The sequence below is a fragment of the Lonchura striata genome, chromosome 1 (assembly GCF_046129695.1).
Source record: "Lonchura striata isolate bLonStr1 chromosome 1, bLonStr1.mat, whole genome shotgun sequence".
NCBI lineage: Eukaryota > Metazoa > Chordata > Aves > Passeriformes > Estrildidae > Lonchura > Lonchura striata.
The window spans coordinates 67020261-67047252 of record NC_134603.1 but is presented as its reverse complement, the minus strand read 5'-3'; the positions used below and the strand labels follow the sequence as shown (position 1 = coordinate 67047252).

Sequence of the window (26992 nt, the reverse complement as noted above, 5' to 3'; positions counted from 1 at the left end):
CACACTCTTATGTACATTAACTGAAAAGATTCTAATTAAAATTTTAGCTCACCAAATCCAATTGTTAGTGAGCTAAAATCATGGCTGCTAACAGCATTGGACTCAACTTCTGCTTATGATGGCCTCTTCATGATTCAGATGTCTGTGACAGATTTTATTTTTTGAGCAAATACAATGAAGAATAGTAAGTTTACTTGTCTGTGCGGCTATAGAGTGTTATTAAAACCATTGCAATTTGTTTGCTGCTGTGCTATAAAACTAGCTTTTTCCATGGTTATCAAGTATTGTGTAGAAAGCAGAACAGGAGGAACCCAGAAGGACACGGCATGGCCTTTTGTAGAATTAACACCTTTAATCTAATGAAATTCCTTTATTGAGTTATTAAGCAATCACTAAGAAAGTTAGAAAGGTGTTTTTCTCCTTCAGTTTTAAATGACAAAATAATGTGTTTTCAGAATCAGGGGATTGTTCGAGGCTAAATTTAATGAATTGAAATATCTGGCCCTTCAGAAGAATATTAGGAAGTCTGAATAGTTGCTTCTTGAAAGAAAGAAAACATTGAAATAGAAATTGTATGTTAATTGATGCATTCTCCTATTTTACAAAGATTACCTTTGTCAAGGAAATTATTGTGGTATGTCTTGCTAAAAACATTAATAAATCTTAATTAGATATTTACATAAAAGTCCCATTTTTGATACCAGCAGGTCTTTAGTATAGGTCTAAGAAGAAGGATGTCATGTCCTAATAAAACAGACGCTTTTAAATTTCCTTTCAAAGTTTCCTTGAAACATTAAGAGGAGACTGTGTTGGTTTCTTTTAATGTGTGGTTTTGGCATTAAATGATTATTATTTTGTTTGTTAATGCTTTTTCCCCTCTGTACCCCCAATAACATTCTTGGTATTTTCCTTCTGGTCAAGGGATTGCTTAGCTCAGACAAAGGCTTTGCTTCAAAACAAGTATCTGTTTAAGACAGTCAATTGAGGTAGTATTTTCAAAATGTCATTTAAATCACAACTTGAAAGTGTATAATTGAGCGAAGCTATTTGTAATGAGGTACATAACAATGACAAAATAAAGCATATCTATTCCATAAGACAAGCATTCAGTGAGCTGTTGGCATATGCTTATTTACTTTAATTTGTTAGAGAAATTGAATAAAGAAAAGGTTTTGTGTCTTGGTAGCTCCAAACACTAGAAGTTAATCTTATAGCAGTAATGATTCTGATCTCAACGAGATCAGCAGAATGCTATGTCAGCACAATATGTGAAATGTACCTACTCTTCTACTGCTAAATTTCAGCTATTAAATTAACTCTGTGAAGTACTTCTTGGATTTTTTTAAAATAAATTGTAGCCAGCTGCACTCGCTGAAACATATTTTTTTAAAAAAGTAATATCAATAAAAATATAAGCCTTTGTTAAGAGTATATTACAAACTGTTGCATGTCTAGGTTTTGTTTTTAATAAATTTATCTTATTTGTTGGAAATAGTATTTTCTTCTGTGTATTTTTGAACCTACTTCGTTTTTAATGCAAATAGCCTGCCTGTCCCATGGTACCCTCCTTCCCTGTCCTGATATCATGACAGGCTTGCCTACAGGCATGCTTTTTAATACTATTTGGCCAGTAGTTCATGAGTCTGTGAAATCATGGATGGATTTCAAGTTACCCTTTTTTTTTAATTTATTATTGTAATATGCTTTCCAGGAAATTGGTGTGTGTAAAATCATAGATGCAGTAATTTTCAGAGGTGATCTTCATTTTGCAAAACTGTTATTCATATTGCATGATAGTCAAAAGTATTCATCAGGAAATTGTGTTTTTTCTAATATTTTACATATGACTGGTCTTATTATAATTGGCTGCTGTGTGGTAAACCTAGTATGCCTAAACCCCATGAAATACCTCTGTAGTGATCATTGTGGTGTGGCCTATGGGGAAGTGGGAGAAATGAACCATCATAAGTGAGTCTTCATGTTCGTAACATCTGGGGCTTGAATCATACTGATTTTGGTAAGCTGGAAAAATGGCCAGGGCAGCCAGTAGGAGATAAAAATTAATGTTTGTGTGTTTGAAAACATTCTGTCCTGGGAGATACTACAGTTGCAATGATAGTGTAAACAGAGCCTGTAGAAGAGAGCTTGCTCTACATTTTGCTTTAAGTTTTCAGGGGTCTTTGTAAGGAGGAGAAGTAGAGGAGGAAGTAGCACTACTGTTGAAGCTTGGAGAGCTACAAAAAAGGGCCTTGTTTGTATTGGGAGACACTGTGCATTGGATTTTTAGAAAAGGAGGAAGACCTGCATTAAATTGTAATGGGCCTGAATCTTTACAGGTCTTAAAATGGTGCTGATTTCTCAGGTCCTTGTGTTTATTCACTTTCAAATGGCTGGACACTACCTGCTGTCTGTTCTTTCAGCAAGTCACCACAGGTGTGTAGATTGCAGCAGAGCACTGGTGAAGTCATTGTATCCTACAGACTGCTAAAACATTAGAGAGTGTCATGATATTAATGGCCATTATTTGTTAAATTAGCTGTTTCTTTTAGTTGATCAGTTTTTCAGGATGGGAAGAATAATAGGTCTGATTATATAGACTTTCTTTTTCTTTGCTAACTCTGGACTATCCTTTTATCATTATGCAATAAACAATTTTTACTCATTTCTTCCATTTTCTGATTTTATCTTGGAGGATCTGTGTATGTCAGGTCTATCAACACGTCCATCAAGGAAGGGAAATCAAGAGAAGCAAAGGGCAAGAGCTGTGGTCAAAAATACTTCATTAACTTGGCAAATTCAATATTCCAGAGGAGTCCTGGCACTCCTGTGGGGAGGGGCAGCCATTAAAAATCTGCAGAATATGAATGCAAGCAAAGACTGCGTCCTACCAGAATAACAGGAGGCATTTAGGTGGGGAGCGTCAGTCCTAAACCTGGAACTGCTCTAGGGAATTTCACAGTCCAAACTACAGCCTGCTTTCATGGGGGCAATAGCATTTGCTGCTTGGTACTTCAAGTTATTAAGAGAAGGGTGACACTTTGCCCACTAACGATGTCCAAGCAGCTCCTTTGAAGAGCAATTTTCATGAAAGGTTTTTGGTTTTGCTTTTTTTTAAAAAAAAAAAAAACCCTGTTTAACTTTTTTTTTCTAATTTATAGAGAAATAGATTACTGAAATTGAAACTAAGTCCTCTATTAGCAGGTAGAGAGGTCAACATTAACCACTATTTTTCAGATCTGTCCTTTTCTTTTATTTTCCCTTATATTTTCCTAGGGACAATATTTTTCTGAAAATACCTGTCACTACATCCCTTCCTTTCTTCCTCTGCAGATCTTTCAAAGAAGTAATATAAAATATTTTGCTTTGTTTTTTCATGAAAATAATGGAAATATTTTTGTTCTGCAAAATAACTGTGGGTAGGGAAACAATATGGTGGGGAAGAACTTCTGCTGTTACTAGAAAAATGTTTTAAGTTACAGCAAGAATAAGATTCTGCTGGGTGTCTGTGTAAAGAGTAACCGAGAAAGGTTGTGCTGGTTTGTGCTCTAACTTGTATGTTGAATTTGGTCTCTGGTTCGCATGACACAAACTAAGCTGCATCCTTTTGTGTTCCAAAAACAGTGTGCCTTTATGAGTGTTTTCCCACAACAAATTCACTGAATCGCAGAATGGCTGAGTAGGAAGGGACCTCTGGAGGTCATCAGGACCACCTAGAGCCACTTGTCCAGGAACTGCCATTTTAGTTTCAGAAAAATGAGGGAGAATACGCTGCTGTACAAGCATAAAATACATTTTGCTTTTCTTACCCTCCCACCTTCCATCAGGTGAGCAGGTTTGGGTGCAGAGACAAGGTGTTGTCAGTGCCCTCATGCCAGTTTGCAGGTGTAACACTAGAAATCAAGAACTGTGCTCTTGTCCAGGTTGAAGAAATGCTAATTTGGCTGAAAACCAAATGAGGTTTTTAGCAGCTAATTAAAATAGGAATTCCATTTAAGCCTGATATGGAGTCAGAGTGGAAAAGGACCTCAGTTTTGCCTCTGCATGAAAAACATACCTATACATGCTTTAAAAACCCATTAGGCTATATAAGCAGGCAGATCTATGAAAGTGTCAAAACATCTGTTTTAACTTTGGATTTTCTTTTAATGCTTAATTATACCTAGCATTAAAGTATTTCTGTGAAAATGAAAATGTGCAGTCATCACTTGATACTTCACTTATACAGTTTTCATTGTGGTCGGCTGTCCTTCGCAAGCATCTAGATGCCTGCTCAGCTGCTCTCTTGGTCCCTGTCCTCAGCAAAAGGGAGGGGAAATAGGGTAAAATAACTTGTTGTCTGAAATAAATATGGAGAGATCACCTAACCATTGCTATCATAGTCAAAACAGTCTTGATGAGGAAAGTTTATTTATTGCAAATTAAAATGGAAGTGGATTATGAGAAACAAAGACAAAATTTCTATTGTCTTCCCTTCCCTCCCACCTTTTTTTTTTTTCTTGTAGGCTCAACTTGATTTGTTTATTTCCAGTTCCTCTTCTTCCTCACTATACCTTTACATGCTTTTCTCTTTTTAGGAGAGGGAAGAAGCACAGCATAATTCTGAGGACCCAGCTCTCTGTAAGAGTCCATGCCTGCATTGGTAAGTTAAGTTCCACATGTCTGAAAGAGAACAAATAAATGGAATCGATTTCCAAGAAGAAAATCTGTGGAGTATGAATCAGACTTGGTTGTGTTCCAAATTGACAGTAATGGCCAATAAATTGATTTTATTTTTTTGTTTGTTGCATGCTGAAATTAGGTTGTATTAACCTAATTATCCTTAAAGCATGTTAAATATCACAGGGAAGTATAGCATTTGACAGTGATGTCAGATGGTTGGGTGGTTCTTTAATTATCTATCTTGTCACAGCCTTTGTGGGCACCTGAAAAAGTCTGTGTTCATGATCTGAAGAATTGTTGGCTGACAGCTAACTGCTATATTTTAGTAGCATATTAAGTTTATTACTTCACATCTTGCAGATCTTGGCCTCGTATTTGTCATTGTCACAGTGTCAATGTCTTAAAAACCGTCTTTAAAACAATGCTGTCACAAGGAAAAGTCTAATGAAAGTCAAAATGTGTGTGTCAAAAGAGCTTTAAGGTTCTGTGAAAGGAGGCTGATGGCCTGGGATGGTGTTAATATGTTCTCCAGCATTCTACAGAGCAGAATGTTTGAGTGTCAGTGGCAAAGCTAATGCTTATGTCCTGGTGACAGTATGACAGATTCTGTGGGAGGCTGGTTTAAAACAAAAAAATTAAAAATCCTGTGTGTCTATGCTACAGTTGTTTTCAGCTTCTCCACAGTAGATTCAACAGTGTAATATGTTTAACTTGTTGGTCTTCCTTCAAGATATCATAGCTGAAGCCTTGAAATATGGATATCTTCCTTAAATGTAAGAGGAGGAAGTCAGTTTTGTGCCATTTCTGCAGCGACTTTTGGAGGATTCAGGCTTTAAATACAGCTAAACGTTTTCCCCTGCCCCCAGCATATGTTATGAAATGGCATTTCTGAGAATTTGAACTGAGTATAAACAACCTACAGAATTCCAAAAATACCTCTCTTTGAGAACAATCTCTAGTCTGCCTTGTGCAAGAACAGTTTCTCCTCTACTACCATTGACTTGACGAAGAACAGTAGAGCAAGCATACGTGTTAAGTGTTAGAGAAGGAACAGAGATGATGCAAAGTCTAAACTGATTTTATAAATGTGAGTGAAATTAAGAACAGCTTGGAGAAGATTGTTCTTGTTAGGTCTGGAAGTGTATTTGGCAAAACAGACCAGTACAGCAAGACAAGATTTGATAAGTTTCCCGGATTGAGGTTTTATAAAAAGAATTTTCATGTAATTTTTTTTTTCTCCAGAGTGCAGCCATCGAGGAATTGGAGCACATAAGGTTCTGAGCTTCAATGTGTGGTTGCATTGTTTTTATCTGTTTTCATTCAAGCTTACTGTGGGCAATTAGCCATATTACTGTGCATATATCTTAATTGTTCCTGTATGAGAGTGTAGTCCCTTGTCAGGTGCTGTTGCTCTCTGGTGGCAAAGAAAGCCAGGCTGTAAAACTTGAGTCCAGATTTCAAACTCCTAGAGAAGAGGTGTGTTTGAATATGGGCTTTTGGCTTGGTTCGTTACAGTCAGAAAAGCCAAATGCAAGTTCTGGTTCTAATTTCCATCCCCCCTGCTGAAGTTTAGATTTTTGGGGTAAGTTTTTGTTTCAGCCCCTAGCTTGATGTAATGTAGCTTCTTTTCTCTTATTTTCTTTTTCATTTTTTGCATATCAAGTTTGTCTTATTTTTTGGTATGGGATAGTTTGAAAGAGTCAGGGAACATTCTGTATTTCTTACTGCTGGCACTGTTTGCAGAGTTGTGCCTGGTAGTCAAACCTGTCACAGAATAAGAGGGTTATTTCACTGGCACTGTGGGTAGTAATTGTGTGTGTGTGCACATCAGCTGCCTGTTAACATCTCTTTGGAAATGCAAGCGTTAGGTTTAGATGTTAAAAGATACGTTACATCTTTAGAGTAGAAGCCAGGAGCTAGAGGAATCTGAGATGGTGTTACATGGAGTAAAACTGTCATGCTTTCTAAGTTTTCTTTCAGTCTTCACAGTCTCCATGGAAAGCATTGTGGTTAGCAATGATACTGACTCTGCAAAGTCCCCAACAGGTAGCTAGGGCTGCTTTCTGAGAAGGTGTGGTTTGTTATGTAGTGACTTTTCTGCAGAGCCTCCTGTCATCTTTGTGTTCAGAGTTTTACTTTGTTTTTAAGAGCTGATAGGTGTAAAGAAATAGCTCTCCTGCCATAAATTCTCCCATTTTGAATTTGGATCAATATGTTTTTCGTTCTTCCTAACTCATTGTACTTTTAAATTGTGGGAAGCAATAGAAGTGTTTATGTTCAGATATCCAGATAAAAGTTTTCCATCGTGGGTGACCTCAGATCTCTGGAGAATTCATTGGGCTTCAGTGTCAGAAGACATATTGACTACATCTACTACTACTGATATTTTTGAGACCTGGGAAGATTTTTCAGGTCCCATGTCAAGTGGGGTAGAGTTTTGGGTTTCAAGCAGAGCAGGGAAGGAATAATACTTAATAACTTGAGTGCAGAAGTTGTGGTATTTTCTACCCTGTAAAATAGGAGTCCCTTTTAAGTACCTTAATTTAATGCATTAATACTTCCTTTTTTATTTTTTTTTAAACTCTCAATTTGAGTTCTTTTCTTATGTACATACTCAGGACTTTCAACATGAAGGAATGAATTTTCTTTTAAACACTACTCTATTCTCCCATTTTGTCTTTATCCTGAATAAATTATCAGGATTAATTAATAGCTAATACTTTTAAGTGGTTTTAATACAAACTTCAATATTTATAACATTTCTTTATGTCAAAAGAAAATTGCTGAAACCATTTCTGTTCAGAGAACATAACTAATTGAAAATTATAGATGTAATTTTTGTACTTGTTGATGTCCAAAGATCTTAGTGAAATTGTAGAATAGAGAGGGTTGGAAAGAACCTTAAATGTCATCTAGTTCTGACTCCCTGCTGTGGGCAGTGATGCCACCCACTAGAACAGCTTGCTCAGGGCCTCATCCAAGCTGGCCTCCAAGACTTCCAGCGATGGGGCATCTACAGGTTCTCTGGGCATCCTGTTCCAGCGTCTCACCACTCTTGCAATAAAGAATTTCTTCCTAATGTCTAATTTAAATCTGCCTTCTCTCAGTTAAAAACCATTGCTTTTTGTCCTATCACTAGCCATCCATATAAAAAGTTGCTCTTCTTTTTTAAAAGACCCCTTTGATTACTGCAAGACTGCTATAAGGTCTTCTTGAAGCCTTGTCTTCTCCAGGCGGAAGAGTCCTAGTTGTCTCAGACTTCGCAGGAGAGGTGATGAGAGGGCTGGAGTATCTTTGTGCCCATCAGATCTGTCCCAGGTCCATATCCTTCCTGGATGGGGACCCCAGAGCTGCATGCAGTGCTGCAGTTGGGGTCTCAAAAGGGCAGAATAGATGGGCAGAATCCCCTCACTCACCCTTCTGGCCACATTTTTGATGCAGCCCAGAACATGATTGATCTTCTGGGCTCTGAGTGCTCCTTAAATCAGATAGTGTTAACTGTAGGGTTTTTTTTCCCACAAGCTTTCAAATTTGACCTTTTATTCAAATCCCATTTATTATGAGTTACTGCCCTTGTGGGAAAAGTCTTTTTAGTGTTTTTGGCAGCCGTATGACTTTGTATTTAGTTGTGTCTTATTATTTTAGTTTGTATATATTTAACAATTACAGGGCTCAGCTGAAGCCTTGATAAAGTCTAATGTAAATGAAAATGTAACTACAGAGAGTGAACACCAACAATGTCAAAAGTTTTAGCCCCTCTTGAAACTAAATGGAAGGTTGTAGTCAGAGCAGCATTATGACAGTGAAGTTTTAAAGGTCTTTACCAGCTCCACTTTTCCTGCAGAAAGATGTGGTTTAACCATTAGGTCCCTGGTTGGCCAGCTCTGTTTGCGGCTCCTGCTTCATTTGTTTGTTCATTGCTTCATAGATTTTTTCTCAGAATCTGGTGTGATCTCTGAGAGACAAGGCACCATTTGGATGCTGTATTTAGCACAATAGAGCCCCCATGTCCTCTTCTAAAATGCTTATTCCTGTGATGTTAAATAATGAGTGTTGCAATCAATGTTGACATTGATGTTTGGACAGGGATCCATGACTTAGAATGATTCTGCCAAAAGAAGTTTGGTATGAGCTTTAGTTGTTAATACAATGTAATACAAGAAGAATGCAAATAACAAAAGTTGATGTGTTTCTGAGTGAATGTATTGACCTGGGATTACTTAGAATACTGTGGCTTGGAAGGTCAGCAAATGTTGTAAGGACCATTTTAAATTTTAATACCTTTTTGTGTCAGTTTATTATTAAAAAATCCCCCAAAATTCCAAGCCAAATAAACAAAACCAACCAAAACACACAGCCAGGACCCCCAGTTGGTTATTTAAATGCTTTTGCTCTATAAAAGTACATTTTTCATATGGTTATACCACTCTCCTGTATTTGTGCAAAGTTTTCTTTTGTCTGCCAATAGATTTAAAATAATTTGCATAGATATTTGTGTATATTACATTTTATAGCTTGTTCCAGTTAGGGCCCTAAACAGAGTGCAAGTATATTCTTGCAAGAGTCTTGCAAAATGTATAATATAGCTTTGGTATAAGTTGTTATAACCATTTTATAATCCTGTTCTATTGGCTCTTGCATGTGTGTAGATGCAGAGTTACCTCCACAGTGGATTATTCCCAACCCTGGGACACCAGTGCTGCCGTGCTCACAGCAGCTCTTTCTAGCTCCTGCTATCAGGGCATCTGTGTTAACCAGCAGTGTTAGCACCAATAACCCAGTCTTTCCACAGAGCTCTTTTTGATATCCCCTTGCTCTTAATATCATTTATGAAATGCAGCCATAAATATTTTCTTGAGCCTTTATTGTTCTGGGATACCTGAGGGAAGCTATAAGCTGGTTGTAACCAGGGGGCTAGTAGAAGCCAGCTGTTTTTATTTGTCCTGCAATAGCTGAACTATGCACCTAGTCCTTTTTTCCATGTACAGTTATCCCTTCTGTTTTCCATTATGTGGACTTGTTGCATGTGTTAGAGCAGATATGATTAGATACTACAACTATTTCTGCATCTATTGAACCTTCTGGTAGGACTTGTGCCTCAAGCACATGGAGAGACAAGTTCCTCCCCAGTGGAACCACTGTGCTTTCACAAACACAGAATCTTGTGTTGAGTCTGTAACTTTACCTGGCCCTTTGTTGCAGATAAGTTGAGATACATGGACTGAAAGGGGGAAAAAAAATGTGGTTTTTCCTCGTAAGAGCATTGAAGTGTTGAAAAGTCAGTGCTCTTATGGTTAAGGAAATGTGAAACCATGTTGCATTTCATTCTCTGAGAGTGAAGTTAAGTTTGTGCCTACATCTCATGTTCTTGGTACTGTCTCACCTGAGATGCTTCTCCCTGCAAATATTATTATCCCATTTCATCTTTTCTGGAATTTGTGCATTTGCTGAGTGCTGGAGTAGGTTTTTCATGGCCATGGACAATGTGAAGTTCTGCTACCTCACGCTTTAAAACCTTGGTGCTTTTTTAAAAAGAAAGAACTTAATGGATTTTAAAATAAACAGCTTTCATTTGATAAGGGAGTTTCTGAACACAATAGGAAAAGGAGTCTTACTAAAAAGCTTTCCTAAAGGAAGCTTATTTGTAGGACTGTGAGCTGTTCATTTGGGCAAGTAGTGATACATTCCAAAGAAAGAGAGGAACTTTGGGTTGTTTGAAGGACATTTTACAGTTTTATGTTCAGTGCTAGGCATTCCTAATAGAAAACATTTTCAGTCTGAGAGAGGGAACATGTGGAGAGCATTAGCAGTTCAGTAAAACGTGCAACCAATTCGGATTTAATTTAAAGGGAACAAAAGAGGTGCCTTGAGAATTTGTCGGAAGCACTGTGGTTTTGCCTTCTTTGCACTGATGGTAACAGGAGAGAGAGAGAGAGGTGAGTTGAAATTGCTTTATCGAATATCTTCTTAGCATAATTGGGACCAAAAAGACTGTGATTAATGGATTTAATGGTGCTACACAGGGATCTTGCATGCATTATGGATTTGTAATCGTGATACGCTTCCTATGACTCTTTCTGTAACTTGGTAAAAGTCCTGACTTAAATGAAGATAATAAACAACATACTTATTAGATGTAAACTGACATCACACAAATTGAAAAAACCTGAAAAGGAATGCCAGAACTCAGGGGGAGTTTTTTAAGGGCTAGGCTTTTTTTAATAGAATAATTTGAGTTCTAGTTAAGGCAGTGCATACAGTACTTACTGGGGCCTGCATCCAGATGTGATTTGAGATATCTGGTTCAGCTCTCTTTGAGTGAAATGTGAAATAGCTGCAAAGGCTGTGATAAAAATACCTTTTTCAGCTTTTAGGATTATTTAAATTTTCTTTCCTGAGAATGTGGAACACAGATGCTCTGAGTAAAATCCCCTGGTTCCCATATCAGATTACTTTGTGAAAAATCTATCCATGTAAATGACTTGTGGTTCTGCTTTAAAAATGCGCACCTTTTTAAATCAAAATTTTAGATTTCTATTGCACTTCTTGTGCATGTGTTTGGTCAGCCTCTTTTGTGGGCACGAACCATGGTACTTCCCCATAACTTGTGATTTACCTTCTGTTATCTCACTGAGAAAGCTCTGGGCCAGTCCTGTAGGATCTCAGAAGTTGTTTGAGACAAGGATACCTTTCCAAGATTTTCCCTGCATATTTAGTTTAAATTATTATACTTAAATAGACTTTGTAGCAAGAAGAACCAAGAGACTTTAGAGCAGGTAATGGTTCCATTAGCAGTGGCATTTTCATATTGAAGTGGCAAATTCTTGCATTAGATGGCCTTGTTCAGATTTGAAGGGACATCTGTGGGGCATGCTAGTGGGATACTTTTCTTGTCTCTGGAAGCATTGTTTTAAAATGTGAAAGCTTAGCTGATTCAACTCACACTGGGAAGTGCTGCAGAAATTGAGTGAAATGTATTTGAATTTTTGAATTTGGATATCTTCTTTCTGACTTTTTTTCCCTGACAGCTTTCCTTTTTTTTTTTTTTTGTTGTTGTTGTTTTGTTTTGTTTTGGTTGTTTTGGTTTTTTTTTTTTGGTTTTTTTTTTTGTTTGTTTTGCCGTATGTAAAAATCTGCAAGGGAGATAGAATCTATTTTTGACTCTGATAGTGAGATTTAAAACAAGTCCTATTTCTAAACAAAATAAAAAACAACAATAAAACTTCCTCAGTCATCTTCAGTGGTACTATAAGGAAACTATGTCCTCATAAAGCCAGGAAGGGAAATTTGTATGATACTTTGCTTCCCACTGTCTAACAGAAGTCCAATTAGACTTGTTTTAGATTTTTTTTCTTAAAGTACTTATAAAGTATCATATTATTAATAATGGAATTTTTGTAAGTGGATTTTCCCATTGCAATCTAAACATATCTTCTTGAAGATTAAAAAAAATCTTGTACAAAAATTCAAACCATTTGTAGCTGCTAATAATGAACTCCTTTGAAAAAAAAAAACCGGTAACAACAGTTATATCTATGTTAATGAGGTGGGTGCTATTGATAGCATATCAATAGCTATTTATAGTTTTCATATAGTTTCCCTTTTTGGCTATTTGCACTTCCCACATACATTATAGATACTTGTATTGACAGAAAAAGCAGTTCTTCCTCTTATGGTCTCTATTCAGACTGCTGAACCCATTTTGCTGTAAACTGAAGTACAGCATATTCAAGCCCATAACTGGGGGGAAAAAAGTTCATATGAAGTATCTTCAAATAAATTAGCATTACACTTGGAAAAGAACAGAATTATTTGTTTCCTGCCTCCATGTAAACCTGCTGTATACATAAGATATAAACCAAACAAGTGAATTGGATTCAGATTAGTTCTCTTGAAACAGTCCTGCACACTCTCATGTTTTAAGCTTTACCCTGCAGAACAGTAGAACAAAATTAAGGACACAAACTATGGAAGCAAAATTAGAAGCTGTTACTTAAAAGCTGTGGGTTTGGAATAGAAAATTGGTATTTCAATGTGATATTGTGTTCAGCCCAACTACTGACCTAGCTTTGTAAGGAAGGCAGAGGGTTGCTGATTTTGCTGAAGTTGAATTAAGCTAAATGTAGTTGCATTCTCTCTGAGGTGTTCTAAGATTCATGACCTGCACATGTAATGTAGTAAAAGGGAAGAAGGAGTGTTAGTTCATAAAACAGTGAATTATGCTAGTATGGAAAGTAAGCTTCTCTTCTCTTAAAAATTAAGCATTACATATGAGCTTTTGATGCCTCATGATGGTTTATTTCTTATTAGCATAAAAAAGAAAAGGTATGCATATCATTGAAATGCAAGGTCAGGAGATGTATGTTTGAACATTGTTAGACTGATTATCTTTAAAAATGGCATAATCAAAATGTGCAAACTCATGGTCAGTGATGCTTCAAGCAAATGCCACTTGCCAACCTTTTGTGAACTTGCTGCAAGTTTATGTATATGAGTATCATAGTTTAGACCGAGGCTATGTTTTTTTCAGTCCTTATACTTACTGAAAGGAAGTTCAAGTTTTGTTACCATTTGAAGATCTCACTGTGATATAAGAATGATGATATAAAATACATGTGGTTTCATAATGCTGTTCAACTGATTTTTCATATGGTTTAATAACTTTTCTTGCCATAATGATTTGTAATGATAAATGCACTATCTCATAATTCAGCAGTCAAGAAATAATTGCTCTCTGTTGTTGATTTTCATTATGGCATTCAAGTAGCGTGTACTGTTCTTTCCTTGCCTTCAGCTATTCTCTTCCTCTTTCATTTATATTCTTTTCATCTTTTTCATGTGCAGCTGCTTTTATTTCTGTAGAAATTAGGATGATTTAATTTGTAAATTGTGTGCTTCTCAATTTATTTCTTTCATGAAAGAAATACTTAAAAGATTGAGGAGTTTTATTTAAATAAGTGGCAGAGCACCCTGATGTAATATATGTTGTTTTCTCTAAGACTGTCAAGTGAGATACACCAAATCGACCCAGTTTCAAGAATAAAGTGTTTACTATAGTGAAAAATATTGTGACAGTACCTCTGGAAGCATTTAGATGAAATTCTTAGGCTCAGAACATGCCATGGTCAGATGTGGTCATGAATGGTAGAAGCAACTCAGAAAATTAGCTTTATTTCACAACTTCTCATGTCTTCAAGTGTTTTTAAGTATCAGCTGCCCTTTTTGTGCGTATGGGTGTTTTGTTTGGAGGGGCAGGGAGAGTTTGTTTGGTTTTGGTGTGGGTTTTGGTTGGCTGGTTGATTTGTTTTCTTGTGTTTTTTATGTGCAGCATCTGTATTTTAATAATGGTATCAGCTTCTTTAAGGCTTTCTTTTCCTGCTTATGTCTCAACAAGGCACATAAAAATTTAGGCTACGAAGAAGTAAAGTTACAACTTCTTTATTTAGAACCTCAGCAGTTACTGTGGCTGAGCAGCATGCTATTGTAAGATGTAGGATATCATAAGCTATGTCAATTCATATTTAGCAGTTTGAGATAAGTCTGGTATGTATGAAGTTATATATCAGGTTTCTTTTAACCTTTCAGACATTAAATATTTAGCTCCAGTCTTTCTATTAAAACATTAAGGGGAGTATATTGGTAGCTCTTTGCTTAAAAAAGGCCCTGCTTCTGCAGGTTTGTTTCTCCCTGTGGTTATAAACAAAGTTTACACATCAGCTTTAATGGCCAGAATGTCTGAAAAACGGGCATATCCAGTTAACTTGTTTCTGTACTGGGAAGTGAAATATAAATGTTGGATCTCTTCCTTACTTCTTCCCATAATCCTAAATTCAGATTCAATGGACACTTAAAAGCCTAATCAGAATCAAATGTCTGTGGAGACATTTGCTTTTTCCTTGACTTTGTGTGAAATAGAACAAGCTGAGAGTGTGGAAAGGTTTGGAACAGGAGGAGGCCTGGGACTGATCTCACCTGTGCCCAGGGGCTGCATGAACTGTTTTGGGCAGGAAGGGTGGTGATGATGCTGGCAGGATGGCAGTCACCTGTGACTGCCTTTCTGCTTCTTGCTGCTCAGAGCATGCATGAGTGGTTCCTTGTAACTGCATCAGAAATACATCAGGAGGCTTCCTTACTTTTTTTTCCCTCCCATGCTGTTACGCTGAGATGCTTGGTGTTGCACTTAGGCAAAACTTGCTGTAGAAAACGTAAGTATGTTTGCATGAAAGGTCTAGCACCATAAGTAACTAACCAGAAAACCTTTATCAAATCTCTTGCAAGGAAGTTCTGCCATGTTATTCTCTTCAACAACAGCATATTACAACTTATTATTTTTTATTAATATGTTAAAATTCACAGTACATTAAAAATACTTTGGAACTAGAAAGAGTGGAGAGCAAATAAAATGTGCCCCTATATCTTTGCTGGAATAGCCAGGTACTCCTGCAGTACTCTCAGGGGTGGTGTAACCTGGGAAAAGGACACTACAAGGATACTCTGAACAGCTTCTTAAAGCCCTGGATATGAGCACATGCTGTGCTTTTGACACAAGGTGAGTAGAAGTGAAGAATAATAAGTACCTATAGCTACTCTAGACAGCACACTCTGGGGCACTCTGGTAGCAGTGACTGAGTTTCCTGGATTTTCACCCTGAGGTTAGTGGTCTGCACAATGCCGTCACCATGGTCTTCCTGTTTTATATTGTGTACTGCTGCTCTTGTGTGTGGTCTTCCCTTCCATACAGTGCATGTTTCAGGCTGACATTCAGTCATTTGCAGGTGTTTACTAGGACTTTGGGAAGAGTTTTTCTAACCCAAGATTTTTGAGATTGAATCTTTTTGTTTTAAAGCCACTAAAATGCGTATAATTTGGTACTAACTAGCAGGACATAAAGGACCAGCTGTGAGTTGGCAGTACCTGCTTGACCAGCTGTCTGTTACCTTGGGGTGCTGGGTGCTATTTCCAGCTGGCCCCTGGGGATGCTTGTCAAAAAGGCAGGAGGTGGGAGCAATTCAAACACAGAAATTCTCAGTTTCTTAATTTCTCAGTAGGAAAAGATACAACAAAAAGCTAAACAGGAAAACTGCAGGTGCTATGTGGAAAAAGCATTTCTGGAATTGTATCTGTTTTGTGAAGACTCAGAACCTTTTGTCTTATCTTACAAAAAAACCCCCAAAACACACACACAATAGATCACCCAGGCCTCAAGGAACCCTCCAATGCAAAAACCCCTCCAAACACAACAAGGAAACTATGGGAAAGCAGTAAGACCCTTACAAGCCTTTTTTTCAGATACCAGGTTGCTTCAACGCATCTGGCAGAGTTACTCCTTTTCATATTGCTTGAATTGCTTTTTACTATGTAGGAAAGACCTGTTTCTAGGTGAAGGTTTACTGCTGTACCACTGCCAGGGTTTCTGTTGTTGTCAGCCTTCCAGTGACACCAGGCATGCTTCTTGGCTGCTGCATCAGCCACTGGGCCTCCTCTGTCATGGAGAGCAGAACCCACTCAGAGGGCACATCAGAGCATCTCAGTTATGGTCCTGTCCTGAATTCATCTTGCTCCATTGACCATAAAGGGAACAGATTTGGGAGACAAATTGCCTTGTGGAGAGGTATGCATATGGTCCATTGCCCATTTCTGGTTTCTGTCTTCAGAATCCTGATAGCCAGTCTCAAATGATCACAGCTTTTTATTGAAGTTTGGCTCCTTGCCAAGCTCTGAATATAGTTGCACTGATTTTTTTTCCCTAGTTCCTGTCAGGATCTAATACATAATTTGTGTATGTAAGTTTGGAATAACATGCTGCAATAACTCCTCTGAAGTTTCACTGGAAAGAAAGTAAGGGTAGGATTCAGGGATTCAGGCTGTGAGTTACCTCCATTGGCTGTAAGGCCTATCATATGAAATCAAATGGAGATGGAATCTGCTCTGCACATGTAGTGAAAGCTTTGCTAAGACTGAGACAGAAATTATCAGTATTGGTGCACAAGACTTTCTGGGCAAACCCTTTGCCCCAAAAGGTGGTTTGTTGTGACAGTTGGTCCATTGTACCCTTATGAAAAACCACTCTTGCACTCAAATGAGATGGTGCTTTTTGATAACTTGTGCCAGCCAGTTTCCCAGGGATCAGATGTGCAGTTACATGCCTTCCCAGGAGAAGAGGAAAGTTCAAGAGGTTTACTCTAGTCTTTCTGACATGACTGCCCTCAGAGGAAGCAAGGAGCTTGCCGTGTTGCAGAGCCTGCCAAGCTGCTTAAAAAGGGGGTTTCTTTTCATTTGCTGTCCCTCCTATTGCTGCCAAAGAGTAACTTGCTGGCATTGCCTGCTCCTCTTCTGAGCCTGATGCCCTGCAGCTGGCAGGTTCTGGAGGCGGCTGCTGCCTGCCTGTGCCTCCTGCTGACAGATGGGTCGGTGTCAGGCGGTCAGGCAGCCCCAGCGCCGCGCACACAGCCCTGCCTTTGAGGGTCGGCCCAGCTGTACTTTGGCATTCAGCACCCAGTTGGAAAGATCTGTGTTTCCAAAGAATAATAAGGAGGAGAGAGTAATTTTGTGGGCTGTAGCTGTACCTGCCTTCTCCCCACTGAAAAAACAAAGTATCTGTTTTCAGGGCAGCTGAATGTCCTGGGCATCTAAATGAGATACCTTATCAGAGGTGGCTGTGGCACATGTCAGCATTCACCCTTTTTACCCTGTCTTGTTGGTAGATAGTGAAATTGTGACTTACACCTGTCAACTCTGCCTTCTTGATATGACAGCCAGCATTACAGATCCAACTATGACCTCTTTGGATCTGTTTGTACTGTTGCAGTTTATGGGCTTGCATATTCATGACAACATTGCTTTTAATTTTTCTTTTTTTCTTACCTCATTGATAGTACATGAAATGTATTACCTCAGTACTTCTTATCAGGTTTAGCTTGTTTTCTCCAGGGAAAAAAAACAGTAGCACAGTTTGGATGACGAAGCCAAATTCCTATCTGCCTACCATTTCTTTTCATGAATACTTTGGGGTTAAGTAACATCAGAATTATGCAGGGAACCTCTTATATTTACTTACACCAACCTCTCATTTCAGAATAAAAGTATCTGTTGTGGATGGAGAATTTGCTTGCAGATGTGTGTCATTTTGAGCACCATATCCGATTTGGAAGTTGAGTGTTTTAGTGTTACAAAGTAGTTTCTTGGCTGGTGTAAACTGGTGTAAATGCCTTCAGCATTCACCCCTGCCTTTGTCTGTCCAAAGCAATGGCCTGAGCAGCTGGGTCCATCTCTTTCTGTTTGTCTAGTGCTTTTTCAGTAACCCCATGGTCCTCATGGGGCAGTGGGAAGTGTGTGTGCAACTGAGAACTTGGCATCTTCCCCTGAGCCCGAGGCTCCAGAAGCACTGTCTCATGCCTGAAAAAGCAGGCAGCTTGCTTCTGGCTTTCAGGAGTTTTAATCAGCCTGAACAAAACACACACTGGGGACAAGGTGATATTCATGTTCTGTGGATTTCTCACATGTGCCCAAGTGACTGGATTAGTTTTTCCCTTATGAGGTAATTAGGATTATGTTTCTCAGGCTCACTTCTTTGACAGTCTTGGTCAAATATAAGGAGATTAAATTTCTTGGAAAAATGGGTTTTCCTAAGAATGGGTATTTCTTTTCCATTTTGATTCATAAGACTTTCATTAAAGATGTGTTAGTGAATAGCCCAGTTTTCTCCATCTTCTGTTTATTGTTCCATGTTCTCTTGATTTTTGTAGCTGTTTGGTACATTAGGTGCTCTGAACTGCACGAGTAGGAAGGCCATATTGTGCTGCTTATGTTCACAGAAAATGAATGAACACCTCTGGACAGCTGCAAAACAAATGCTGGTTGGAGACACTTGGTTCTCTGCTTTCAGCTCTGGAAAATTCCAGCCTGGATTTTTTTTTAGGTGCCAACTTTCTTTAAGTGTACTTTCTCTCTGATCATCTCCTGAAACTTGGATACTGTTCCCTCTTGCAGCTGAATCACATGTGCAATAGTAAAAAAATTAGTGTCTCTTGCCTGGGGACAGCTGTACAGGTAGAAAACACATAGTTTACAGGCAGGATCTGTGGGAGCATTCCTTGCTAGCAAGTGAAGCAAAAGCATAAAAACTTATTCTGTTTTCTAAAGGGAAACCACTTTGTAATCCCTAGGAACCAAGAAGAAAGAATAATACTACATCCACCCCTTGCAACATGGGTTTGCATATTTGGAAAACTAAGCAGATAATAATGTAGTGGTAAATAGCTCCAGCATCCTCAGGAAGCAGTTATATGTAGGAAGGTTGTGAATATATGGTCTTGCTGTTGTGCTTTGATGAAATAAATTAGGCTTGCAAGCACATACAGTGCACAGGTATAGTGCAAGTAAGTGCAAAACTGACTTAAGTTATACTGAATGATCGAAGGAAACTATGAAGGTGATTGTTTTATTTTGTACACGATTATTGTACAGCCGTTAACTAGGTTATTCCCGATGATAACTTCTGATTGGTTTTCATCTTCCCTCTTAAAAAGTGTGGGCAAGCATGAAGTGATTGACAAATGGACTGTGTAAGAAAATGGCCTTTGCTGGATCAGATCAAAGGTTCATCTAAGCCAGTTCCCCAAGCCTGCTTCTCTTTACAACTGCTAGTTTGAATAGTTGAAGTGAAGAATATGAAGATGAGTGACAGTGTTTCACCAGAGTGTTCTTCATCCTCTGACAGTTTTGTGCTTCAGTGACTCAAAGGTAGTATCCTCAAGGTGCTGTTTATGAAGTTCGTCATCCTCTGTAGATTTGCCTTTTGGATTTTTTTGGGGTTTGTTTTTTTCTTTTTTTGTTAGTTGATTGGTTGGTTTTGTTCGGCTTTGTTTTGGTGTTTTTTTTGTTTTGTTTTGTTTTTTTTTAACTTGGAACTTCAGTTTTATTCTCTGTAGCTGTATAGGAAAAGAAGTTTGCTGTTCACCTTCAGACTTCTGCTAAAAGCTTGGTAGCTCTCTCTCAATTATTCTCCCACACTCTCACCAGATCATCTCTTTAAGGAGTGGAAATCCCCATAAAGGATGGGAAAGGCCTGTAAAGTATTTAGGAATGGTCTGGGTGTCCAGTACAATAGGCTCCAGTGCAAACTGGACTGTCTTTGCTGTGTAATGCTTCCTTAAAATAATTCAACAGTTCTCTGCTGTGACAAAGTTGACTAATGGCAAAACTGGAAGAGCTAGAGCATTATGTATAATGTTCGAGACTCAGGGTCTCACTTGTAGTTGCTATTGAAAATATGAGTACACAATTTCTTTAAACAGTACTTTAATGATTCTTTCTTCTTTGTGTTCCTTTTAAAATAATTCCTTGGAACATTTTGCTCTGGAAAAGCTAAAAAGCAGCATTGTTACAGAACTGTATCATCTGAGCAGCTTCCAAGGTCATCACTATATGGAGGGTTTGTGTGATTTTAAAACCCCACTAAAATACCCACAAAATCCCCAATCAAACAACCCAAAACAAAAAAAATCCACACCAAATATGTAACAGTGCTATGCATTGAATTTCATCTATCTCTTCTATTACCCAGTAAGTATTCAGTGTTTCTTTGTCATTTCTTCACAGCTGAAACTCTTACGTCCTTTGTTCATTCTGGTCAAATATTTCTCCCTTTCCATGTAAAGTTTTTGTTCACGTTGTTTATGATGGTGGTGATCAGCCTGTTCATCAGATTGGTTCACTAGACCCTGTATTAAAATTCTGTAAGTATTAATGGGATATAATTTTAACTCGGGACTTCCTGAGGAATTAGTGAAGATCTGAACTTGACCTAATACATCTCTTCTGATGTGAAAATGAAGGTGTACCCTGATGCATCTTTAGGTGTATTGAAGGAGCCAGAACTAACCCTTCTGTTCATTGTTCATGATGGGCTTGTCTTAACTTGAATGTCATTAATCACCACAAATCTGTTTTTCATTCTAATGAAAATGTAACTAATAGCTCTTTTTGCTTGCTCATCACTGATTTTTCATGAGTCCATAGCAGACTCAAGAAAAAGGTTTGCTGTGTTTGGCTGAAATTAGAGATAATTTGAGTAAAATTACTTGAATATCACCAGTAAATTTCAATTAGTGTTATTTAGTAAGAATAATTAGTATAATTTGACAGAAAACAGTTCTGTGCTTTATGAGTTCATTACCTTATCAGAAATAACACCACTGCTCTGTCACTGTAGTTTCCCGTCTGCTTACTGAACTGCCAAAGATACAGTGCTTGTGGGGTGTTTTTCTCTTCTGCCTTATGATCGTACTTGCATAAGGCTTGAATGCAAGAATTTTCTGCAGACATTTGCTGAGGAGGCTTTCCTATTTCGAAAGGTCCCACAATTCATTAAGCCTATTGATGACTTTTAATAATAGGGTTTAAGAAGGGTCAGTGTGGTATCCCAGCCACTAATGTCATGCCTTGTACACACATGGGAAGCAAAATTAAATACAGTAAAAGCTTTCTACCTCCTGGTCAATTTAGTGATTTGGGAGATCTGGAATTTAATGGGATTCCTGGAAATAATCACAGTCTGTGTCCTGACACAGGAGGGGGATGGACTACAAACACAGTGCTAAAAGATGTTTTATACATTCCGCAATTTTAACCAAAAAAGATGATAATTCTTTTGAAATGCATTGATTACATTTTACATCCTAATGCAGGGATTACATTTTCTGTTAAAAAAATTAGAATGTTTTTCAGGGGTGCTAAATTTCAGAGGATTAAGAAAAAACAATCTGCATCACCTGTGCAAACTGGGAACACATTATCCAAACCAGTAAAAATGTTCTGTTGAGGAAACTTGTTCCTTGTCCTGCTTTTTATGACATGTTTTAAATTTCCTGATCTTCTTGTCCTACTGTTATTTTCACTCTCTGAACAGTTTTGTTTTTTTTCCATTTCAAGCCAGAAACAGTTGCATTAATTTCTGCTGAAGCTCTGGGACATTAGCTTGTCTTGAAATCAGTCACTTTATATGTCAGATACTCATTATTTGAAGATCTGTTTTGGTTTATTTTTCTTCCCTTTCTGCTTTGCAGTGTCTTAGAGTTGTGCACTTCAGTCACTGGTACTTGTTCACCAGCATGAAATGTGCTGATGACCTCAGTTTTATTACTTGGTTGCTCAGTCGTGAATTCCCATTTGATCTGGATTGAAAATCCTAAAGCTTTGCAGTCTGTTTGTGTGTGTGAATCTGACCCACAGTGGCAAAGTATGGGGGCTCTGAGCGCAATTACTGCTGAGCAGGGAGGGCAGCTGATACACCCTGCGTACAGAGGAGATCAGTTTACCATGGAAACTCACAGAATGTCTCTGCAAATCTACATATATCAGAAATATAACATGACTCATGAGGTATAAGTATTGCTTTCCACAAGGAACAAAAATATCCTCTGCAGCTTTAGTTTTTATGTGCAAGGGTGTTTATGGATGTTAATTTGAAAATTTGTGCATGCTTTCAAAACTGTGTGCTATAAAGAATGTGCTTTGGGAAATCAGTGCTGTTTTGTACTGTTCTGTATTAAAGTTGGTTTACTACATCACTTCTAGTAAAAACCACTTTAGACAAGTTTGGTTTTCTTTTTTTTTTATGTTTTTTTTTTGGTTTTTTTTTTTTTTTTGCTAGTCTCTGTGAAGAACTTAAGACTGGCAAGGGCATCCTCTGAGAGCAGTCCTTTGCTATCCCACATTTTATAATCTCCTCTATAAAATCCCTACTTAATCCCTACTACAACCACTCTTTTTGCTTTCAGTTGCATCTACAGATTTCTAAGTTCACCCTGTAGATCTGGAATAAAATTGAATTTCTGCTAGGCCAGCAGCCCAAGATTTAATTACTGCTGATCTGACTTGGCATCCAAAGTTTGGGAACAGCTGAGTGTGCTGAATCAGATCTTCAGCCTGTGCAAACTAATTCTTTTGTAAGTCAGCTGAGAGCCTGGTACAGCATGTATGTAATTTCTGTCATGTATAGATGTGAAATACTTATGCTGACCTTCATTGTTGTTCTGTGGATTTTAGCAAGGAGCTTCCAAGTTGAAATCTGAGAGTAGAAAAAAATTAAGATAAACACAATTGGAGTAGAGATCAGCAGTCAAAGATTATTTAAGATCTCATGCTCCAATTTCAGATTGAACATTTCTGTTCAGCTGCAGTTCTCCTTTATGGATTCTGTAGAAATAGTTTTATATTGAGTGTATTTTCATTGCATTGATTTTAATCAACAGATTGTTGTATGTGGCGTGTGTTCATGGAATATTGACAACTTAGAAGCACTGGACAAATGTCTAGAGTGGTGAAGGAAGAGTCCATGAGTCATGAATTTCTGATTCTAAGCAATTTATCTTGAGCAAATTGTGACATGGATTGGTGCTGGATGCTGCTGTGTTGCATACCCTGCGGTTTTCCAAACGAGCAGCTGTGAAGGCAGTTAAATTCACTGAACTTTCTCTGGGATTACAGTAAGTTATTTTGCACCAAAAAGGAAATTTGAGGATATAGAAATACTGTTGAGGCTACTAAGCTAACTCAAGGGGATAAAACCTGACCAACTCACCCTTCCCGCCCTTCCTGAGGGAATGCCAGCTTCTGAGGATGAGGAATGTCTTAAGTGGTGTATATCTATGTTACAGTGGTCTTGGGCACCTTTGTATCCAAATGGCATAGTTAATTTCCTTATTGCTTTAGAAAAAAAATGATAGTGTTACTGGGGAAGCTTTCAGTGCTACTGTATACAGATACCTGGGTTGAAATGAAGCTGAGTTAATTCAATACAGGCTCACTTCTAGAGAACAGGTCCGTTGAGGTAAAATACTACTGCAACAGATAGAGAATTGCTTGGCAAAGAGATTGAAATAGAGTAAGGTAATTAGGGCAGGAGACAAATGCATTGCATGATGTACATGACTAGGGCTAGAATCAACAGCAACCTTCCTGGAGGTCTTTGGCTGTAACACCAAAAGGAAGGAGTATAAAACTGGAAACAAAGCAGTATTTTTATTATGATTTCTTTTATATGCTTACATGCAAGGTACTTTCCAAATACTTGAAAAGGATAATCTCTTCTTCAAAGTGTTCAGTTTTGACTACAGAAATGTAGAAAGGTATATGTAGTTTAAATGCCTAATTTCCCACCCAGAAAATATTTAAAATAGTTACGGTTAAGAGTTAAACTTTCAAAAGTTAAGAACTGTAGAATTACAGTAGACTTCAAAGCTTTTATTATGAACTTTCTATCTGTGTATCTTTTCTTGGCCATGCATGCTGTAGAAGAATTACTTATGGATTTTAGCTTCTGCTACTTCAGACAACTGTGTGCATTAGATGTTGGGTGAGAAGGACCTATGCAGCAAATACCCTAGGTTATGGCACAATTCTCACCATCCTGCAGGCAGTTAAAGGGCAGAGTGAAGTACTGACAGATGTAATCACAGCCTAGAAGTGATGGTGGGCAGTGCATTTCTCAGATGTGATTTGTTCCTTAATTAACCATGGCATAGAAGTCTTAGAGTTATGTTCAGCTTGCAGAAAGGCTCTTGTCAAATTCTGCTGTGTGGCATCCAGGCTGAGTGTAGGGTTTCTGAGGAGACTTAGGTGAATCTGTTGTGAACTTCTTGGCACAGCTTGAACTGGCCTAATGGATGGCAGGGGAAAGTTGGGGTTGTCTTTGGGAACTCATATTTTGCCAGTAGTTTTCTTAGTTACTTGCAGGCATCAAAAGTATGTTGACATTGAAAAACTCAGATTTAACTTCAGTTGCTGGACGGAAGATGTGTTAGAAACCACCAAGTTTTTCTGTTTTGGTCGCTAGATTTTCTAGCTACTGGTAGAGGAGAAAAGGAACAGAGTAAAGTTTCTTTCTTCCATGACTGAACCGTTTTTCCCTTTCTTATCTTTCCTTGACTGCCTCTTTGCCTCCCAGGAGAGAGAGAAGAGGGGACAGACAGCACACCAGATGGCTAAAGTTTGGCTAAAAAAAAAACCAAAAAAAAACAGTGAAGAGTTGGGACTTACAAAAACAAGCATTAGGTGATATTAACAAGTGGCAAAGCTTACCAGACTCACTTGTAGCTAACTACTGATGATGTAATGGGACAGAAGTGTCGCTCACAGGATGCTAAGGATGACTGATCCAACAGCTGCTTCTTCCATTAACATGTAGGGCTAGGGAGAAAATTCTCATAAAACAACAAATTAACAAGTGTAATTTTAACTTTCTTACATTTCTGTAACTGAAAAGAAGATGGTTGTCACAGTGCACTGTTGAACCCTCCCCTCTTCTCATTTATTTTTAAGACAGTAGTTACCAAAAGCTGTAAATTGTCCCACTGAGTATAAAGACTGTGCAAGAAAAGCTTTAGCATGAGCATACACATTTGAGTTTTTTTCTGAGTCGACATTCAAGACTATGTCCAACTGTTGGAATAGCTTTCCAATAGGAGGTTATTGCCAAGGATGTCTTGTGGAGGTAAACCATGTGTGACTGCCAGTACCTGCAGCAGGCAGTTTATTGCAGGAAAAGTGCCACATCAAAACATAAGTCCCTTGGTTGCCAAGAGTTGGATTGTGGACTTTCTTGTTCTGTTTGCAGCTCTATGTGGTCATTGTATAGGTTATGTGTTATTTCAGAGGTTCAATTCAGGTTAACCTAATTTATTTTCTTTTCCTTCTCCATTCCCCATCACTTTTCCCCTGTTAGATTCACAATCTACAGGAGTATAGAAGTCTGTTTCTTCTTTGTATTTCTTTGTATACACAAAAAATTGGCATTCAAAATACTCTACCGTTCAATCAAAATAAATGAATAAGTAAATAAATATATTGTCTTCAGTATAGCAAACCAGGCAGGAGTGGAGATACAGTATATTTAAAATATAATTTGTGTGTTTCTTCATGAGCTTTTCTAGACATGGCTATAAAATTGGGAAGGTGAGAGGCTTTACAATTACTTGAAATAAAAATTAGTGAAGTTGTGTATATGATCCTAGAATTAAATGTAAATGGATAATATTGCTAAGGATTTTGCAATGTAAATTTTATCTACTTATATCACTTCAATATTTTTTGTTGCATGATGAGTTCATGTATTCAGGTATTAGCAGCTCACTGGATCATTGTATCTTATTGTATCTCTTCACTATGTACATAGCCATGTGTATTCTATTTTAATTTGAAATGCTATATAGAGCCTTTCAAAGAACTGTTTTTTGTGGAAATCCTAAATAAGAGGCTGAGAGAAATGCAAAACAGTGCATTGTAAACTGATGGTTGCAGACATTACAAGGATCATTTACTCCTCCAAAGCTTGATTTTCACTGTTAAGGCCAACTTCTTGTGGTTGTCCTGCCAGTTCTGTGTTCTGCAGCCTCCTTTAGGGTGGCTCCTTGCTTCTGCTATGGGCTGAATGGAAAATGTTCTGGAAGAGCATCTGACCTCCAGGGGCTGGGGTGAGTAAAGTTTTATTAAAGAGATGGAATGGAGCTTGAAATACTGCTGTGACCAGAGTGGCAACCTGTAGGAGGTTGTTTTTGTGTGTGGCAGGTAGTGTGTGTTCTGCTGTATGCTGAGCTTCCACTTCCTCCTCCTCCACGGAGTCCATATCCCAGAGGCAGAGTTTGTTACAGCGCATTACTCAGTGTCCTCCTGGACTACCTGCACAAGTACAGTCAATCTGACTGGAACACAAGTTTCTGCTGTTGTCTCCAAGCAGCTATGTTCCCCTGGCCATGTAATTTCTGTCTTAACAGCTTAAAGAAAAACAAATAAAAATTCAAGCTCCACAGGACACGGGATCCCCAAGCTCTATTTATAAAAACTTCTTACTCAACTTCACATTACTCTGCAGCAGCTGCATAGTGAAGCTGCTATGCTAAACACACTTTGACTACAGTATTATAAATTCAGTTCCTTTGGCTGTAGGATACAATGGTGTTGGAACATGTTTTGGGGATCAGACAGCAAATACAAAGTCATTGAGGTAGTGTTTTTGTAAATCCACCTTAGGGAAGGATTGGGATATTTAAAAAGAGATCACCTGTTAAAAAGAGAGACCTGTAGTTGTGTGTATGTACACAGTTATATGTGCATCCATGTTCAGCATTATGAGAAGTACTGTACTCCTGTTTGCAGAAGGGGACAGCAATTAAAGAAGTTAGTAAGTGAGGACATCAATTAAATCTCAGTATTTGAAGAATGGGTCCTTGCCTCCTTTTTTTTTGTTGTTGTTCTCTAAAACTAGGGGGCACTTGAGATTTTTCCCTTGAAATGAGCAGGTTCATCTCCTTGAGAGGTTCTTCTAAAAGAAAGA

The 26992-nt window shown here is 38.0% G+C and overlaps 1 protein-coding gene across 7 annotated transcripts in view; it reads left to right on the top strand.

Moving 5' to 3' along the window:
- Window positions 1–26992, top strand: part of FHOD3 (formin homology 2 domain containing 3) — a 368733-nt gene that overhangs the window by 50020 nt on the left and 291721 nt on the right. For all 7 annotated transcript variants that reach the window (XM_021543138.2, XM_077785050.1, XM_021543129.2 and 4 more), the window contains exon 3: window positions 4575–4639. In XM_021543138.2, the coding sequence (XP_021398813.2) occupies window positions 4575–4639 (65 nt within the window). The remainder of the gene's footprint in view (window positions 1–4574; window positions 4640–26992) is intronic.